General features: G+C 48.2%; 1 protein-coding gene across 1 annotated transcript in view; it reads left to right on the forward strand.

Moving 5' to 3' along the window:
* The window catches only part of LOC311438923 (uncharacterized protein), a 52,805-nt gene extending 36,087 nt beyond the window's left edge, over positions 1 to 16,718 (forward strand). Inside the window, exons 3-6 of the mRNA XM_084523963.1 lie at positions 4,973 to 5,145; positions 5,934 to 6,084; positions 12,331 to 12,634; positions 16,489 to 16,718. Of these exons, the coding sequence (XP_084380089.1) occupies positions 4,973 to 5,145; positions 5,934 to 6,084; positions 12,331 to 12,634; positions 16,489 to 16,521 (661 nt within the window). The 3' untranslated portion in view covers positions 16,522 to 16,718. The remainder of the gene's footprint in view (positions 1 to 4,972; positions 5,146 to 5,933; positions 6,085 to 12,330; positions 12,635 to 16,488) is intronic.
* The last annotated feature ends 1,707 nt before the right edge of the window (positions 16,719 to 18,425 follow it).

Genomic DNA, 18,425 nt, shown 5'->3' on the forward strand with positions numbered 1-18,425 from the left:
AAACCACACTGAGAATCACACCTGGCTTGTAGCAAAATGTGGTGACCTTACTTATTGGCTGGGAGAAAAAAAAAATAGAGGGGAAATCCAAAGGTTTTGGCTTAAAAAGGATATTAAGGGATCTGAGTGGCTTCGTACGTTCAGCATCGACCCTTAACTTCAGCAGAACATCAGAGATGAGTTGGGAAGACCAAAAAGAGTTCAAAAGTGGCATCAGCTATGGGGGTTCTCCTCCTGGGGATGGCCACATGGGGTCTCAGACCCTTCTTGGTGAGGGCTGGGCTAAGTGAAGTGAAAATCAGTGGAAATACCACTTCCCTTAACAGCTGAACTCTCCCTAAGTGTTCTGCTGGATTGGGACCAGCACGTGAATTTCTTGAGACTCTAATGGCCTCGCTTCATAAATATTTAACAGAGGCATCACTATCTCAGACCTGCGTAGGGTCTCTTGAAACGAATGCTGGAAGAAGCTTAAAGAAACCTGAGAAATGGACAAAAGCGCGCGCAGAGCCAAATTCCTGCTTGGCAAAGCTCCACCAGTACCGGAGCATTTGGCACGCGGTGTTTAATAAAGTGCTCGCATCCACGCTTAGCTTTATGCCATCAGCATTCCCCGCCTCGCTTCCTACACCCTGCTTTTCTTCAGGTGCTATTAAAGCTGAGCAGAGATGACCACGATAGCTCCCAATTTCTCATTTCTCTCATTTCTTCCGTTTTGGACATTGGCCATGGCAAAGGGGGTGCTGTGCCCCATCTCCTTAATTTTTTACCCCAATTTCTGCTGCTGAGTATCCCTGGGATGGCTGGGAAGCCTCCCCCGCCCCGCTCACACGATGGCAAAAAGCCACCAAAAGCTCCTAGAAAGTGAAACATTTTACAGGAAAGGAAATTGTTCCGGGCCGCTTCATCCCACGGAGCTGAACTGCTTTAGGAAGCCCTGCTTTCTTGTTAGAAACTCCCAGCCTGGGGGTAGTTTGGCGAGCAAAAAATAATTAATGGTGGTGTTAATAGGAGGTTGTTTCCAGGGTTAGGGCCAGGAATCTCTGGCTTAGGGATGGGGCAATGAGCAAAAGCAGAAGTGGCAGCAGCAGGAAATGTCGGGGGATGTTTTAGAAGATGATTTTTTTTGAAACCCGGTGGGTTTTCAAAAATCTCAATTAGAGATGCTCCAGGGCTTGGCAGCTGGGTCTCCAGCAGGTTTCTTACCAGAGAGGCTGGGGGAAGAGAGGGGAAGGTGTTTGCATTAGTGGGCTGGCCCTGCTGAGGGCACAGAGCCCTCCAAAGAGATGCTTGGCTAAGACGTGCTGGCACAAAGCCTGGGGACGGAGAGGAAAAGCAAGGACGGGAGAGTTGTGCAGGCTGGAGGTGACTTTAGGTCTGCTCGTCTCAAACCAGTGACTCATCTGTCTGCAACTGATAGGACGTCGTCTGAGTTTTGTTCATTTTTTTTATTTTATTTTTTGGGAAACTGCAGACAGCGTTGCGTGCTGATGTACCGAGAGGCTGATTTCTGTTTTGACTGTTGTCATGCTGGCTTGCAAAGCGTAAGGTATGTGTCACTTGTGGGGGCTAACCGGGCCCATTCAGCGATTTTATTAATAGCTCCGGTGCTTATGAATGAAAAAATGCAACTCCTTGAAATTGGAAGGAGTGGGAGGGAACTTCTCTCTTTTTATTTTTTATTTTTTTTCCGCTCTGCTGTAGATTTTGAAGGCTTTCCCCAGAAGCAGACACGCGGGAAGGCTGAGCTCCGTCCTGCTCGAATGGAGCCTCACCGAGTTACACCAGATCTGGATCCGGCCCCGTTACGCTGCAGGACGTGCTGAGGCTTGTGAGTGAAGCCTGTTACACATTAACATGCTAAATATCCAGCAGCAACGTCTGCTGTGAAGTTGTAGTGGCTTCAAGGCTTAGAGTTTTGCCTTTTTTATTAACTGCGACCACAAAGTCAGTAGATTACATTAACATAATTAGATAGATAAAGAGATAAAGGTAACGTAGAAAATTAGACAGAAAATCAGTCTGAGACAACCTCAAAGACTTCTCTGGCCACATCTAACTCAAGCTACATCAAATATATCTAACAGCTACGCCATGGCTTTTAAGGGCGTGTGTGCTTCTGGTCTTTTTTAACTATTTTGTTGCACATGCTGACCAGCCCGTGATATTGTTCCTTTGCTTTCTGAACAAAACGAACCTGCTGAGGAATTAATTTAGATGGCATTTACAAAAAAAGGCCCCCAGGTTCAGGAATTGTGCAGCTTTTGGATGAGTATTTTATCAAGGGTGGCCATGTCTGTTCTCATTCGTTGTCCAGGGCATTTTTCACCACCCAGAGCATCTCTTCCCAATTCAGAAAGGAGAGGAGCTGAGCAGGACCACCTTTTATCACATAAGTAACCCCAAATTTGCAGCCAGAGGGGAGATGTGCTGAAGACAAAAAGGCTGGGCTGGGAATAAAGTTTCAGCTCTGCTGCACAGCTCCTGGTCCTGGTCCAGCTCGCAGAGAGCTTGCCTTTGGTCCAGTGGGCTGTAAATGATGCCTGTAATCTTTGGTCCCCAAGCTCCTCGCCGGGAGATTAATAATCCTGTATGGCACAGGGACAGGGGAAGCGAATTAATTAATCGAGGAGCTAAGACAGCAGATACCAGAGGATGAGGAAAACATGGGAAAAGGGGGAAACAGCTGAAACCCCCAAGAGCCCTGCAGTTGTAGCACAATGGAGTTGCATTCCTCGCTGGAAGGCACACCTGGGGTTGAAGTAACTGGAGAAAGCAGAGCCCTGCTCTGCAAGTCTCAGGCCAGGAGGCCAGGCTACCCCCCTGGCATCTTCATCAGCTCCAGCTGCTTTCCCCCAGGCTGATTCATCCAGTCTCTAAGGAAACCTGGGAAGAGATGACGTCCCTGGCAATCCCGAAGGAATTGCAGCCCGCCTTCGGGGCGGTGGTCATAAGAACAGAACAGCTGGAGGTGGATTACCTGTGTGTTTAGGTTGGGTTTTCCCTTCCCTTCATTTGCTGACCTGTAACAAAACTTGTGTTGGTGATTCATGCCCCCAAATTCACTTGGTTACCACGAAATGCACTGCAAACAGTACACACGCCTAACGTAATCAGCCACATGCATGTGTGTTGAAATAGTCATCAAGGAGCAGGCGGTCAGCCTTCGAGAAGCTTTCCTAATTGTTTTTATTTGCAGTAGGGAACTTGCAGTAATTGCAAGGATAAAAATGTGCAAGTTGCTGGCAAAAGGTGGTGTGATTCGTAATGATACTCTGTTGAAGAGAAGCACTTGCAAGCAGGGTCTCTGAATACAGAGGGTAGAAAAGTGATCGTTTCTCCGTGGGACTTCTAAACTGCATTTCACTGAGGTGCAGTTACCCGGTACAATGGAGACACCTGCTTTCTTTGAGAACACAGCTCCTAAAGCTTGCTTTTTAAGAATATCAGGGACCAGAAATCCTGCCAGAGCAGCGTAGCTCCATTCATCGCAGCAGTGGTTTTGGTTTAAAGATGCTGCAGCATCAGCTGCGTTTTTCTAGACCAAAGTACGAGTGGCCAGAAATTCCAGAGCTTCATCTGACCGTCTGCACACAGCCTCGTAAATCAGTAGGTCTGTGCTGGATGTTAAGTTTGTGTCATGCAATATTTGGCAGGAAATAATTCCTGTATCTCCATGAGGAGCTGATGTGACCTGAGTGTGAGCACATAGCTTGCTGCGTGCTGTAGCAGGGAGCCACACAGCTTTTTCTGGTAGCCTTCCCTGCACGTCTCTCTGTCTTCACCTGCTCTTAGGGACTTGTTTCCAGCGAGAAGCACACAGCAGCTGCTCATGTGGCACCAAGATTCATCATTTTGAGGAGCTGGGCTTTTGGGAAAATGGGTGTTTGCTGCTTCTGTGTGGACAGGTGTGCTGATTTCTGGCTCCTGTTTATTCGGTAGGATCCCGTAATTCCTTCAGATCAAAGCTGGAGTGAGGCGGGAGCGCTCCTGTGGATGTGCAGGTGTGAAGAAAGCGGCAGTGCCACTAATTCCTGATCAACCCTGACTCCTGCTTCAATGGGAGCTCTCTGTGATAGAATAGGAAGTGTAACTGGGTCACCAGAACCCCCCCAAAAGTTTAAAAACATGTTTTATTTTTTTTTAGGGGACCATATATTTTAAAGTCTGTTTTAATTTTCTTGTTGTCTTTTTCTTCTTTCCCCTCCTGCTTGCTTTGTACCTTTAAGAAATATTTACTTTTCTGATTTTATTGCACTTCCTCACACCTTCCCCTCCGGAGATTTAAAAATCTGAGATGTTTACTGCCTCAAATACTCTGATTTTATGGGTCCTCCAAGACCTCCACATACAGTCAGCTGATATTCTCCCTTTTCTTTAAGCAAGACAGTTAAAGAAAGAAAACCTCGACGGACGAAGGCCCCCAAGAGTCTTTTCTCAGAGCCTTGGCAGAATGAGTAGCAGCGCTGCTAATGCTCCTGATGGGCCCAGGGAAAGATCTATAATCCCTTTTCTGTAGTAAACGTGGGCAAATCTGGATCTGTTCCTCCTAGCAACCAGTAATTTGACATAAATTACACGGCAACTGCTTAGCAGGGCTTGGAGGTGTTGTTTTCTTTTTTTTTTCTTTGCCCTGAAGATGAACTTCATGTGCAGCAGGGCTGCCAAATACGTTTCATCGTAAAGAAATTTGCTTTCTAAACTGGATAACCCCCGGGGACTGGGATCGTGTGGAGGCTGAGCCAAGTCCAACTGCAGGGAGGACGTCAGGGAGATGGGGAGATGTTCCCCCAGCCCTGCTGGGGAGGCACAGGAGCCCTCAGGTGCTGCTTGGGGTCTCAGCAGCTCCTAAGCTGCAAGTTGGCTTCTGCAGTCCCTTACGTGCTTGTAGGGGTGGCTGCAGTGCTGGACAACGTTGGCCTTCCTTTTGGGAGAGTGATGGGGGAATAAACCTTTTGTTTTTTCACCACAGCAATCAAGCACGCTGCTTCACGTCAAGCACAGCTGGCTGGCTTTGTCTGCAAGGCTCAAACTTTGGGATCCTGAGTCCAAGGTGCCCGGAGGTGCCTCTCCACCAGAACCAAGTGCCTGGCACCAGCAAGGGCTGCTCCTCTCAAAACTGGGATTTCTGGTCACAGCAGCAGGGTAAGTGGCAGATTTTCTGTGACCAAAAGTCCTCCCCTTACACCCTACCCGCTGTCACTGTTGATTCACAGCCTAAGCCTGCTAAAATGGGTCGGCGTAGTGCTCAAATCCTGAAAAAAATGCAGTTCCAAATGGGAAAGAAATGTTCTCACAGCCAATCCGAGCGTGGCTCAAAGAATGAGCCACATCTGATGCGTTTCAGAACACACGGCCTGATCCTGCAGTGTAAAACCCTGCTGCAGCTCGCCGTGCTCATGCAGGGCAAATCCTACCTGTGTTTCTCATGAAGCCTCTCTGTTGTGTTATCCCATCGAGTCACTGAGGAGCAGCAGTCGCTCTCGTATTTGAGTAGGGGATCAGGACCCAGCTTTCCTTTGTGCTTTCAGAGCAGGCTTGTCCTGACAGTCCACGCGGGTGACGTAACCCCAAAGCAGCCCATTAATCTCCTCCGAAGCTTTAAATTCCAGTGGGCCATAAATCAAGCTGAAATGAGTTTGCGCCGAACAAAAGTAAAGGGGGCTTTGTGGAAAGCTTTCATTTTTCTGTGAGGGTTTCTTTTATTCTTATGTGTTTCTGTAAGCAGCAGCTAGTTATGGCAGAGTGATGGATTTGTGTTTTTGTGTCTTCATCAAATGGTTTGCTTAAGAGATGCAGGAGCTGATGAAAGAAAAAGAAGGGGAGATTTCAGTGGCATGCTCTTAAGGGGGAAAAAATGCAGAATTTATTTCTTTATAGCCCATGGACAAGGCTGATTATATGTCAACAGCACAGCACTTGTGATTTTACAGATATTATTGGTTGTATCTCCCTGTCTGCCTGCATTCCCCCAAAACCTCCTCCTCGTTCCTCCAGACAGAGACACGGGGCACTGCAGAGTCCAGAGTCAGCCAAAAGAAGAGGAAGGAAGCTCCTGAAAAGCCAAGGCTTTGCCAAAATGAGGTACTCTGACTCGTAGCACAGTGGCCTAACATCTTTTTGGTGCCTTTGCAAAAGAAACAGGAGGCCCTGCAGGGAGGGATGCCCTCCTCATCCTCCTGCGAGGCTTTGGGTGCAGTGCTCTCAAGCAGAGGCTGTGTGGGAGCAGGATGGGGCTGCCTGGCCCAGCGCCTCCTGAGGACAACTGACACAGATCTCTTGGCTTCAGCACATCCTGAATTTTGTAGGCATTCAACCAAAATCCCCCAAAATTCAGAAGCTGGAGCTGCACTTGAGCATTTCACTTCCCTTTTTTCCGCGGGTGACCCAGGGCAGGGGTTGGGGGTTAAGGAACACAGTCAGTAAAGCGAGGCAGGCTCGTTTGGCCTTGACCTCAGGGGACAGCCGTGTCACCAGCAGAGCAAAAGGCCCAGACACGGGGGTGCCACCAGCCTGGGGAGAGGGCTGGAGCCGTGCCCTTTCCCCTGGAGCAGCCACATGCCCTGCAGCACGCCCGCAGAGGAGGAGGAGGAGGAGGAAGGAAGCCCTTCTGCGTAAGCGGCTGCTCTGGGATGTGCAAAAGTATTCGGTGACCTTTCCCCGGCCCAACTTTTCTGTGCAGAAAGCAGCGTGCCTGTGCTTTGTGCAAGCAGTAAGAAGCAGGAGGATCTATTTGCCTTTTCGGCGCGGTGATGTTTGGAAGCACTGAGGGTAGCGAGATTTAGGGACAAGCATTTACAGCAGAGTTCACTTCAAGAATGTGCTCGAAAAATCTGTCCCAGGTCAGCCTCAGGGTGTTGGGCTTGTCAGTGGTGGTTTGGGTAGAAAGGCAAGGCGCTGCCCACCCACGGAGAAGTTGGAGCAGAGCTCGCTGGCCTGGGGGGTGGAAGTATCTGTAGTAGTAAGTACATGCAGCAAGAAATAGGATGAAAATGGAAATCGGTTTGATCTAGGCTTGGTATGGGATCGGTCCAGGTGGCCAGTAGACCAGATTTACCTTACCAGATATTGGCGTGGGGACCAGGATGGCGATCTCTTTTGTTAAAGCCGCACCAGTGTGTTTCGATTCCCTTCCAAAATTGATTTTTAGACAGCCTGAGAACCGTGATAGGTTTGCTGGTACGTGTTTTTTATTTTTTTTTAAGCTGACTAAGGGCATATTTGAAGGCACGCCTTCCTTAACAAAATATTTAGGGAAAGGATCTGCTTCTAAAATCAGCAGAGGAGTTATCTCAGGAAGCCTAGCTCTCCAAAACACGAAACGCGCCCCCTTTGCTAGCCTTCAGACAATCGCCCTTTGTCATTCCCCTGCCTCTATTTGCACTGTTACTTTTTCCCTTACTGGAATAATGCTTTCCAGCAGCAGGCACCTGGGACAGGCAAACACTGAAACCACTACATCTGTTTGTCTCTGGAGTCCCTTATCAGGGCTGGGAACTTTTTTACTAAGGGGCTTTCCCATCCAGTTTCTGTTTTCCTCCTCCTAAATCCTGTCCTGCTGTATTCCTACAAACTGCCCATTTCCTAGGGGCAGCAAGCCTGCTTGGATTCCCTCTCCGGTCCTCCCTCCCTCCTTGGGCAGGGTCAGCTGCAGCAGGTTGCTAATGAACCCAATTCCATCAGGTTTGGGGTATCTCAGTTGCTTTTTGATGTGGGGAGGTGTTTTATTAAGCTGTAGCAGAAAGAGGCTGCAAAAGAAGCCTTGATGAAGAACCAGAAGGCACAGCTGCTGCCCGTTGGGCCCATGTAGGTACATGTAGGAGGTGCATTTCCAGCCCTCAGGCTCCTCAATTTGTCAGGAAGATGTTTTCCTGTATGTCAGAAGTGAAAGAGCTGCTAGCAGCCACTGCAGTCTCCTACCACCTGAGCTATTCCTGCACAAGAACCTGCTGATGAAAGCCAGGCACAGGCTCTGGAGGAAGTAAGCTGTTGGGAATGGAGGCTTTGGTCCCTTTCACTCTGCATTTTCATTTTTTTCTCTCTCTTTTTGCCTCTTCCTCTTGGAGAAGCTCTAGAGAAATTCAGCCATGGGGACTGAGCTCCCACGTGAGACTTGGCCTGGGGGTGCTTTGAGGGGACCCAGGACCTTCGGCATCTCCTAACCCAAAAGTGGGGTCCCTGCCTGTCTTGCTGCAATGAGAAAAATCCGAGGAAGTCTGGCACAGTGGAAAATTACCCAGGGCAAGCAGAAATGTCTGAAGGAGCAGCCATCTCTTCTGATGTCCAGCCAGGAAACCTCAAGGTTTGCAGGAAGGTGATTCAGGGGGTGGTATTCTTCCCTTTGAGTCAGTCCTGAGCTCATGCCTGGCTACGGCCACATCTGAAATACGGCTCCTCTGACAGCACGGTGCCCATGAACACTGCTGGAGGGCTGGCTCCTCGCGGGATTTTTCTTGGAAAACTCCCATCCAGGGAGAGTTGAGGCTCGACCAAGAGAGCTGGTGAGAGCTGGCAGGGCCACAGCTACGGCTTTGTAGCTTTGCTTGAGCAAGCAGAGCTCCTAGATCAGATCCCTGATTAGCAAAATAATTGGTCTAGCACCATTAATAGTACAGCTAAATTAAATGGGAGGGCAGGAGAAGAGCAAGAAGAGAAGAGTATTCCCCTGTGGATCAGCCTGTGGTGCAGGGAGAAGCAGATCTTTTAGCCAAAGGACTTTAATGCTTGGGAAGAACAACGAATGGCTGAGGACGAGATCCTTCTTGCAGTGAGGCTTTGATGGTTCCCTGCAGCTCATTAAAAAAGGCAGCTGATGTGGGAATGTGAGAGTGATAAGGCCTGAGGAGATGTTTAATGATAAGACTCCGTCGCTTGATACCAGAATGGTAAAATGGCAAACAGCTGAGAAGTTATTTTCCATAAAAGCTAATACACTGAAAAAAATGTGTCTTTCTACTGACTAATGCTTTATGAAGCCATGTGTGGATGCAGACGTAGCCCAATGGGTGCCAGCAGCATGGAAGATAACTTAGTGATTAAGCCTTTTCCTGGATTAGGTTGAGCTCTCAGGGCCCACAATAAATCCTGCAGCAGTGAGAGCACTTAACCCTGTCATATTCCACATTAGCTAGAAATTTATAGGGCTCCTAAAACAGGGGCTTATGTGACTGTCGGGTGACGTAGGCGAGGCTCAAACAATGCCACTGAAGTCAGTAGGGTTATCACTGGGTAAAACTGACAAGACTTTGGTCAGATGCTCACCTCCGGGTGGATTTGTGTAGATGTGAGCAGGAGGAAGGAGAGAGGGAGGCAGAAGGGGAGTTACCACCACTGCTAGATCCTTTTTCCTTGTCCTGTCTTGCTGCTGGGAAGTTGTTTCTGGCAGCATCCCTCTCCAGAGGAGCTGCAATAAATGTCAAGCGCCGTGCTCTGGGACCAGGGGAGCTGCCTGAACAGGGGGACAGCTCTCATCTGCCTGACCAAGCCCCTTGTTCACACCTGAGCAGGGTCTGCAGAATAAGGTATTGGTTGGTCTTGGGTCACTCTACTGCCACCCTACAGAGTGAGCATCTTCTGCAGAGCCCCGGGCTGCATACGGAGGGGATAACCCAGCCCTGACGTGAAGCGAAGCAGCTCCATGGCTTCGTTCAGTCACCTCATTTCCAAACCAGCAGTGACACGAGGGCTGATGGTCAGAGCAGGTTCAGCTCTACAAACGTGGGAGCACGCTGAAACGGGTGATGGTTTGCTCCTCTACTGCCGACAGCTCTTAACTGAAACCACTCCTCCGGTCCCCAGATCCACCCATGAACACTATGAGCTCAGAAACGAGGCCCGAGGCCAAACCATTCTTGGTATTGGTTTTGCAAAAGCAAACAAAAAACAAGTAATGAGGTCTGTCCAGCTGTTTTTAACCCATTTCTAATTATAGCGTGTTTTCTTAATGTGATGAATTTCTCCCGTCGCCCTGCTGGGATCGCTCTGACGGCCATCAGGCTCTGGCTGAGCCCGGGAGCAGGAACCTGTGTTTCCCAACACCGTACAAAGCACTGCTTGTCTGCCAGGGAGGTTTTTTGGCTACGTGCCGTGCAGGAGCCATGGGCTCAGGTGCTCATGCTTGCTCCTTTTGGGCTTGTGTAATGGGGTGGATGGCCTCTTTGCACTTGGTCTGTGTTGCCAGGGGGTCGTGGCTGGGGTTAGGATGCTCTCAGGCCACCTGGGATTTGTTATCTGCTGCAGAGGGACCTCAGGGAATGCCACCAGCCCCTCAGGACCTAGAGCTGGATGCTGCCACGGCCTTTTAGCTCCTGTTCTCCATGGGCTGTGAGCACCCCACGCACCCTGTGATATCCCACATCAGCCTAGAATGAAGAACCAGATCTGCCAAGGCTCCTCCGGCTATTTCTATTTAACTAAATCAAGGGGGATTGTTGACTGGCCAACTGTCAGAGTATGGTTGCATGTCTATGAGACACAAAGAGGTGAAAAATAGCTGAAAGAAACACCAAAATATAGAATAGAATATACAAAAAATACCAGGAAGAAAAAAGAAATCATTCATGGATTGCCTGAATGCCTTCTGCTTTTCTAGCCAAATGCCTTTTGGTTAAAATTTTCAATTTTCCTAATTTTGAATTTAAAATGAAAAGCAAGATTCAGCCCAAGCATCCTTTGGAGATTTTCATCTATGCCACACAAAGGATATCCCAAGAACAAATTCCGACCATGTCTGCGTTCACAATAATAACCTCTGCTGCAGACAGCAGTTGGCTTTTTTCCGCTTGTCCTTGCAGTAAAATCACAGAATTGTAGGGGTTGGAAGGGACCTCAAGAGATCATCGGATCCAACCCCCAAATCAAGAAAAAAAATCAAGCTTCTGAGTAGGGTCTTGCTTGGGAGGACACAAACAACCTGATCCCTGTAACTTGTTCTAGCAGAGCAGCCAACCCCACCATAAAGAATTTGCAGAAATGTGTGTAGCGTGTTTGGGTTCTGTGGAGGATTTTTGTGTTTGGGTTGTGTGTTTTTTTCTTTTCTTTTTTTTTTCTGAAATCATCCAACATCCTTTTTCCCTTAGTAATTATACCATAAGCGTTTAAGTGGGTAAGCAGTGCCAATGCAAACCCTACTAAAATATCATTTTTCATGTCCATCCTGCCGGCAAGGCTTAAACTTAATGACTCATGTGAATCTCTGTTCCTCTCTCCCAGTGGGAGCTAATAAATCCTAGCAGAGTAGCTGATGCCTAATGGAGTGTTTTCCTAAATAACTTTAGGAAAGATGGAGGAAACGAGCTCTGCTAGGACTCTCGTTGGAGGACACAAATGCCAGAAAGTTGAAGGAAGCTCTGAAGCATCGAGGAACTTGTGGTTCGTGGCAGGCTGTATTCCTCGCCCTCACTTACCAGGATTTGGGAGCACTGGGTTGTAGAAGTGATAATCCTGGAGAAAATGGGGCAGCACCTCATGCTCGTGATCCTGAGCGGCTGTCAGAAGGTGCTGCTTTCAGACCTACCTGCGTGATGTGGCTGCAGCTAAGGGGGTATACTGGTACCCCCTGCATGCATTGGTTGTGTTTGTCTTGCTCTCACTGTGTCTTTCTCATGGAAGGGAAATGCCAAGCCCCTTTTTGGCACTGCAATAACCTCTCCATCCCATTACTTGGCTTCGTACAATTGCATGGAGTCCCACTGATGTGTTGGTGTTGGAAGGCTGGATGCTCTGCTTCCATCATTACCATTGCTTGCTTACAATGGCAATGCAGAAAGTCTCCCTGCCTACCTCTTTAGTATTTGCCCTAGAAACTCATTTTTTTTACATGGTTATTTCAGGGAAAACCTCTGAAGCCTTAATGTCTGGCCCTGTCTGCGGTGTGCTCTTTTCCAGCCTGGCTGATCCTGTGATTCGATGATCTTTACCAAGCACAGGCTTTCCCTGCGCTGCCGTTCATCTGCTGTCCCTGCACATAATGGAAGTCCCAGCAGGATCCTGGTTGCTCTGACCTGCTCCCAACTCTCACTTAACCCTGTTACCAGAGCAGAGACCCTGGAAGCAGTTTGCCATATCAGAGCTCTATGGATCACTGCCTTTCCCACCCTTTTTTTTTTTTTTGTTCTGCAGCATGAGCTGAAGCCTGTTTCTTAAAGACGTGCCACCAGGACACCAAAATGCCTGAGGTCTCGCTCCCTTCCAGTAACACAGGATGGGTTTTGCGGGTTTTGTCTTTGCTGCTCACAGCCTTATTTTGTTAGGTCTGCCTCCTGGTTGCGGTGAGTGTGGGGTGGATGTCCTGTGGGTTTTAGCTGGACTAAACACCTCTGCTGTGCACAGGGACTCGTTGTGCAAGACGATGCCTTCGGTGTCAGCACGTTACAAGGACGAGCAGATGACCCCAGCCAGCCACAGAAGCCCAAAAAATGTCGAGCTGACTAACACGTCTGCCATCAGCAGGCACCGCTTGCTCTCAGAACCAAAGCAGCTGCACTGCAGGAGCTACATCATCCCCCGCGATGCCATGCAAGGCTGGTCCAGAGAGGGCTCTGCCCAAATGCAGAAGGTACGGGACAAAGGTCCTCAGGAATACCCCGTGCCCAGGTCACTGGGGGATGCAGAAACATCCCAAAGCCCAGAGAAGGTAGGAACCCCAGGGCAGCACTGCTCTCCTGCTCTCTTCACTTGTTTTCCTTCCTTCCCCAAATGTCCTCGAAGAGAAGTTAAGTGAGTTGTTCTTTCTTTAATGTCAGACATCTGGTCTCTGGGATCTACAGCAAAAGCAAAGCTTGAAAAAAAATCCGGGTGGAAAAATATCCCAGCTTTTATTATCATGTACCACACAAACACCTCCCACGCAGCTGCATGAGAAAGTGAGAGTAGGGCTGATGACCAGCGATTCATTGCCTCCACCTTCTTGCTTTATGTTATGCCTTGCACCTCCCCAAAATGCCTGGTGCTTGGCTGAGTTGGGACACCAGTTTGCATCTGCCGCAGAGGGTCCTACAGTGATACCTGAAGTAACTTCAGATAACTTTCTGCAGGTGATCAAAAATGCTCCAGCCAATTAGTTTTTTGGGCAGGGATTCCGACTTTTTAGAAGGCCAGTGTTGCTTTTTCAATGAAAAGATTGTAAACGATAGAAAACTATGCAAAGAAAACTTTAAACTTCAAGATGAGCTCCCAAGAATCCAGAAATCTTTCTGGTTTGCACTGGTTTTCTCTTTTAGCCAAAGGAGTCAAGTTAACAGATTTCTGCCCCCAGGTTTAAATTGTCAGCAGGCATGCAGTCGAAACCACAGCCTTAATTAAGGCACGTCAGAAGATGATTTCACTTTCTGCTGCCTACCTCAAGTATTCATTGTGTAGCTGAGATCTGCAGGAACGGATTCATCACTGCCAGAACAAAGGACAGAGTATGACTCTTGGTCGCTTGTTGACTCTCTGCATCCTGAGCTGGCCTGGCGTTCAGCCCAACTCTCTGCATAAACGAGAGCAGCCTGAGGTTTGGGTGAAATTTCTACCAAAGATGGCCAGGGACCAACTCCAGGACTCGAACCGGGCTCAAGACTCACACCCTCAGCCAGGTTTGAGGCCACTGAGTGTCACAACGCAATTTTTCCTATCCTAACAGGGAAACACACCCAGCCCTCTTGGGTGAGAATTATTGTCACTTCAGGCAATTCTGGAGTCAAAGTCCAGGATGCTGAAGTTGTCCTGGAAATGTTGTTGCATGTCTCCGTGTTCAAAGGGGTGTGAGCTGGTCCACTGACCTCGGCTGGGAATGGTGCACAGTTGAAAATGTCAGCTGGGCTCCTTCTGGAAAATCTGAGCCTTCAATCAGATGGGAAATTAAATATAGCAGAGTCTGAATAAAGGTCTGAACTTCATGTTCCAGTCCAGACAAATTAAAATGAGGCTGAAAACAGATCTGCAGGGCTTGGATCAATTACCGACAAGAAAGGAATAACCCAGGAATGCTGCTTTTACAGATTTCAGAGGTAGGAGGATGAAAATTCAGCACAAGATTATTGAGCAAAATGAGGAAGATTTTGGGTGCAGACATCCTCTGCTGGACTCCGTGGACCACAATGAGCCTCTTAGGGCCAGGAAACTTAAGGATCTTTGGGGAGCAACCCGGCAATCTGAGCAGTCAGAGCATCAACAGGAGAAACCCGACTGCCTGTCAGGGTGTGAGGCAAGTAGTTACCACAACCAGAAGCCACGGGAAGGGCTGTTTTTGTAATACATGATTATAAATTATAGCGTACCCTGCAAAAGGCAGGAGTCATGATCCAGGCCTCCAGCAGTTACGGTAGCTCGGAGGCTGAGGTAGGCTGTTGGAGAAAGAATAACCCCACTGAGTTTTTGGGTGGAGACACGCGGCTTTGCAACATGTGCTTATTAATACTTTCCACTTGCACAGCGGTTCCCGGTCTTCTTTGAAGATTGCTGGCTGTCTGCTAGACCCTGTAGGGCGACCTTCAAGACACCATCCTTCACTTGCAGATCTGTTGAAAAATGAGCAACGCTGAGGACAGGGAGAGGCTCCTTCCTCCAAAATGTTTGGGAGCCACTCAGCGAGAGCTGGCAGACGGAGGATGTGCTTGGCTCTGGTTGCTGACATGGTGTTGGGAAGGGTGATGAGGAACAATTTGGAAATCTTGGTGGCTGAGGATTCACCCATCCCTGAGCTCTGGATTTCAGAACTTCCCTAATAATTAGGATATCTGTTAATATGTTCGCATTGGTGGATCAGAAGTAACTTGGGGCCATTCTCCCTGTGGCTGTTTGGTGGATCTCCATCAGCTACGATGCAGTTTTTGGTATTGAATAGCAGAAATCTGGAGGGATGCCACGCTCTCCATCATGCCTCCAGGAGAGGGCAGAGGTGGGCACCAAAGCTCCCCTGGGTGCTTTGGTCAGGACCATGAGCTGAAAGCTGGTGCCACTTTGGACAAAAAGGAAAGGGGACTGTGATTCATGGTAGCTCCAAGTCCCGAGGGACTTTCCACGGAATCAGCCCCCAAAGCCAGAGACAGGGCACACCCAGCTCGAGGAGGTCGTGGGGTGCAGATAGGGCAGAGTAAGCATTTCCTTCCCTCTCCACGATGCTTTGCTGGCTGTGTAATCTTTCTGCCCTCTCAGAAACCCCTGGAGAAGCTGCCTGTACGTGGGGAGAGTTCCTCTCGCGAGCAGACGACACTGCCCTGGAGGATAACAGCCAAGATTGGAGGAAACAATGGCTGTTTTCCCATGTGGTGGTGGTGGAAAATCAGTGTTTTTTTCTTCCCCGCTTCCAGCACAGATACGAGCCTGGCGCAGAGCCAAACTTTGCTTTCTCCCACTTTTTAACCATCCCCTTCCCACAAATTAGGAGCTGCTGAAGCCATACAGAGGAACCTCTCAGGCATCAGTGGCTCATCCTGCAGCTCCTGCTCTGATCACAAATGTTATTTACAGTTGTTCCTGGATTGCTGTAATGGAAAGGTTTGGGCATGACCAATGTGGCGCTCTTCATATGAGAACATGTCATATTTCCACAAAGTAGTTGGTGTCCTTCTATTTAAATGGGAAAGGCAGAAAGAAGGGGGACCAGGAGCATGGCAACCACAAGGAAATGCCCGAAGCGAAATGTTTCTGGTAAGTGTGACTCACAGGAGTCAAAACACTTTGTCTCAGCCACTGGCCAGCTGAACAAGAAGAGGAAAAGGAGACAAACAGGACAGGACAACAGAACAGCATCTCTGCAGAGTTTCCAGTCCTCTTGCCCAGTCTCTGAACACTAGTTTCCAAATGTCTTTTCCCTCTTTTGCGGCTCATTGGCAAGGACAGTGGGTGCTTCAGAAGGATGCTTTCCCATTATATTTTCCAGGAAGGTGTATTTTACAGGATTCTTCAGGATTAAAGTGAAATCCAAATAAAACTGAGCATAATAACAGCTTAGCTTGAGTACAGCTCTGGTGAGGATATTCGGGTTGCCTGTGAGTTTTAAGAAGCATCTGCCCTTCATTTTCTCTGCTAAACTCCACACGCACATGTATATATGTACATATGCACACATTTATACGCACCTGAAACCTTTAAGAACCAGGGGCTGCAAGCCAGGATAAGACCAACAGTTCGTGTAGCTGGTTTCTCGTTGACAAGAGAGGTCATTACTCAGTGTTTCAGGGGAAAACATAGAAAGCCCTTTACAACCCTTTCTCAGGCTATTCTGCTGCAGAAAACTATTTCATCCCACAGTAGTTAAAGGTCAGCTTCCACCCGAAACGCGTGTCATAACTTTTCCAAGTGCTCTTGTTGATTTAGGTAACTCTGGATGCAGTTGTCCTCCATAATTTCTTTACGTCCCTGCTAAGCTGTCAGGCTCAGGGTCTTCAGTGGCAGGGACTGGCCGTGCCTGGCATGGAAAGAATGAGGTGAGGGCTTTTTTCTGCAGACCAGTGGTGTTTAGCTGCTGGAAATGAAAGCCGTGAGTATCTTTTCTGTTTGCAGGCGAGCTGTGAGCAGTTCACTTGGTTTGCATGAATCCTCAGTGGGATGTTCTCAGCGTGGAGATGTGTGCATAGGAAGGTGAGACTGACTCTTCGACCTCAGGATGCTATGTGGAAAGCTTTCTTTGAGGCCAGAGGAAACAGGCAAGTGCTATGGTGGACCAAGATGTTATCCTTTCCCTTCCCAACAACAGAGAACAGTATTTTCTCTAAAAACTATGCAGCCAAGTGGTTTTTTTTTTCATAATCAGAAAAGAGCAACCTATCAGCAGGCACTGTGTCAGACGTACTACCACAGAAGCAATTAATTAATTCATATAGCAGGAGATTATCTAGATTATCTGATAATAAGCTCTGAAAGCTGCCAGTCTGTCACACGGCAGGGGATAAGTCAGGTCTTCTGCGGCCTCTGCATCACGAAAAGGGGACAGAAATGGCAATACAGCTCAGAGGAGCACAGTTTTCTCCATCAAATATCTACTGTTCCCTCCTTGGATGTAAGCTCATAGAAACGGTATCTCAAATTTAATTTCCTTTGGAAGGAATATTTTCAAGCATCCCATGGAGACCAACACGTTCCAAGTACTTCAATATCTTTGAGGAGCTGGGAAGCTTAAAATACCCTGTGCTTGTCGCTCATCGCCTCGCGGCACTATGAAAAAATTTAAATCACGGCAGAAGTGAAATAGGCGAAATTCATCCTTAATGCCACGGCCCTGAAAATGTTGAAACCTTCGCTGCTGCCTGCAATGTTGTGGTTTTGATCCGCCAGGAAACACTTGTTTACAGCCTCAGTGGTTTGTATTTCCCTTTCGCAAGAGCAGCGCATCACATTGTCTCCGCTCCTGCCTCAGCTATCTCGTTTGTTGGTCTCAGCTCACGTTGCTCAAGCTCCAGCCCCGTTTGCTTCAGCAAGGAAAGTTGCCTGGATGAAGCAATACCAGGAGCAAGACGGTCAAACTGCAGCTCATTTATAAAAAAGAAACCTGAGGGAAAAAAATAAACCAAAAAAAAAAAATCAACAAAATGTCAAGGAAAAGAGAAGTGGGGAAGGTCCAGAGCAACTCTGTGGCACTGAGAAGGAAGCGAGCAGAAATTATCACCTTCTCCACGGAGAAAATGAAAGTTATAAAGAAGGAATTCTTCCTGCAGTCAACGATTACAGGAGATTACGGCGTTATCTGTAGGAGATAACTGGTCTCAGCGGGAGATTTGCAGGAGTTAATCGCATCTAAGCGAGTTACTGCTGACGGGAGGTGCAGGAGCATCGCTTCTTTTGGGAGACCTTCCCACCAGGGGCCTCGAGCACGTTTGGTGCACGTTCCTCTGCCAACAGGGCGGGGATCACCAGGTTGGGCTTAGGCTGGGCTAAGCCTCCACTGCAGGGCTTGTACCTCGATTTTAAGGGAGCCTTAACATGGAGAGTGGAGTCTTAGAGAGGAACAATAAGGGATAATATTGGTTTTTCTTCAGTGCCAAGCAGGGGGAGAGGGCATAGGTTTCAAGGTGCATTTGCAGATGGTTTCTGTGGTTAGCATCAATAAGTGTTTCATTTTTTATTTGTTTTTTTCTTTTTTTCCTCAAGGGGTTGCTTATGCAGTGAACGGGACAGTGTGTCTGATAAGGTGAGATGATAAGGGGAGCAGCATGTAACCCCAGCTCTGGCTTTGGCCACAAATCCATGGACATATGTTTTCAGTGAACTGCAACATCCTGACTTCATCCTAGCTCTTGGTACAAAACACTGCTTTGCTGCCCTAAAAGAAAAGCCTCCTTTGGAAAAAAAAAAAAAAGGCAACAAAAAAGGAGACACCAAACCTCCCAGTTGCATCTGAGTTATGAAGTGTTAGAACTCTTTCCCAAAGCAGGCCTTCAAAGCCTCTAGCTGATCAGATAAACATTTCACAAGCGTTTCTGCTGCGGCTGCAAAATCTTTTC

The sequence above is a fragment of the Aythya ferina genome (genome assembly GCF_964211825.1).
Source record: "Aythya ferina genome assembly, chromosome: 6".
Classification (NCBI taxonomy): domain Eukaryota; kingdom Metazoa; phylum Chordata; class Aves; order Anseriformes; family Anatidae; genus Aythya; species Aythya ferina.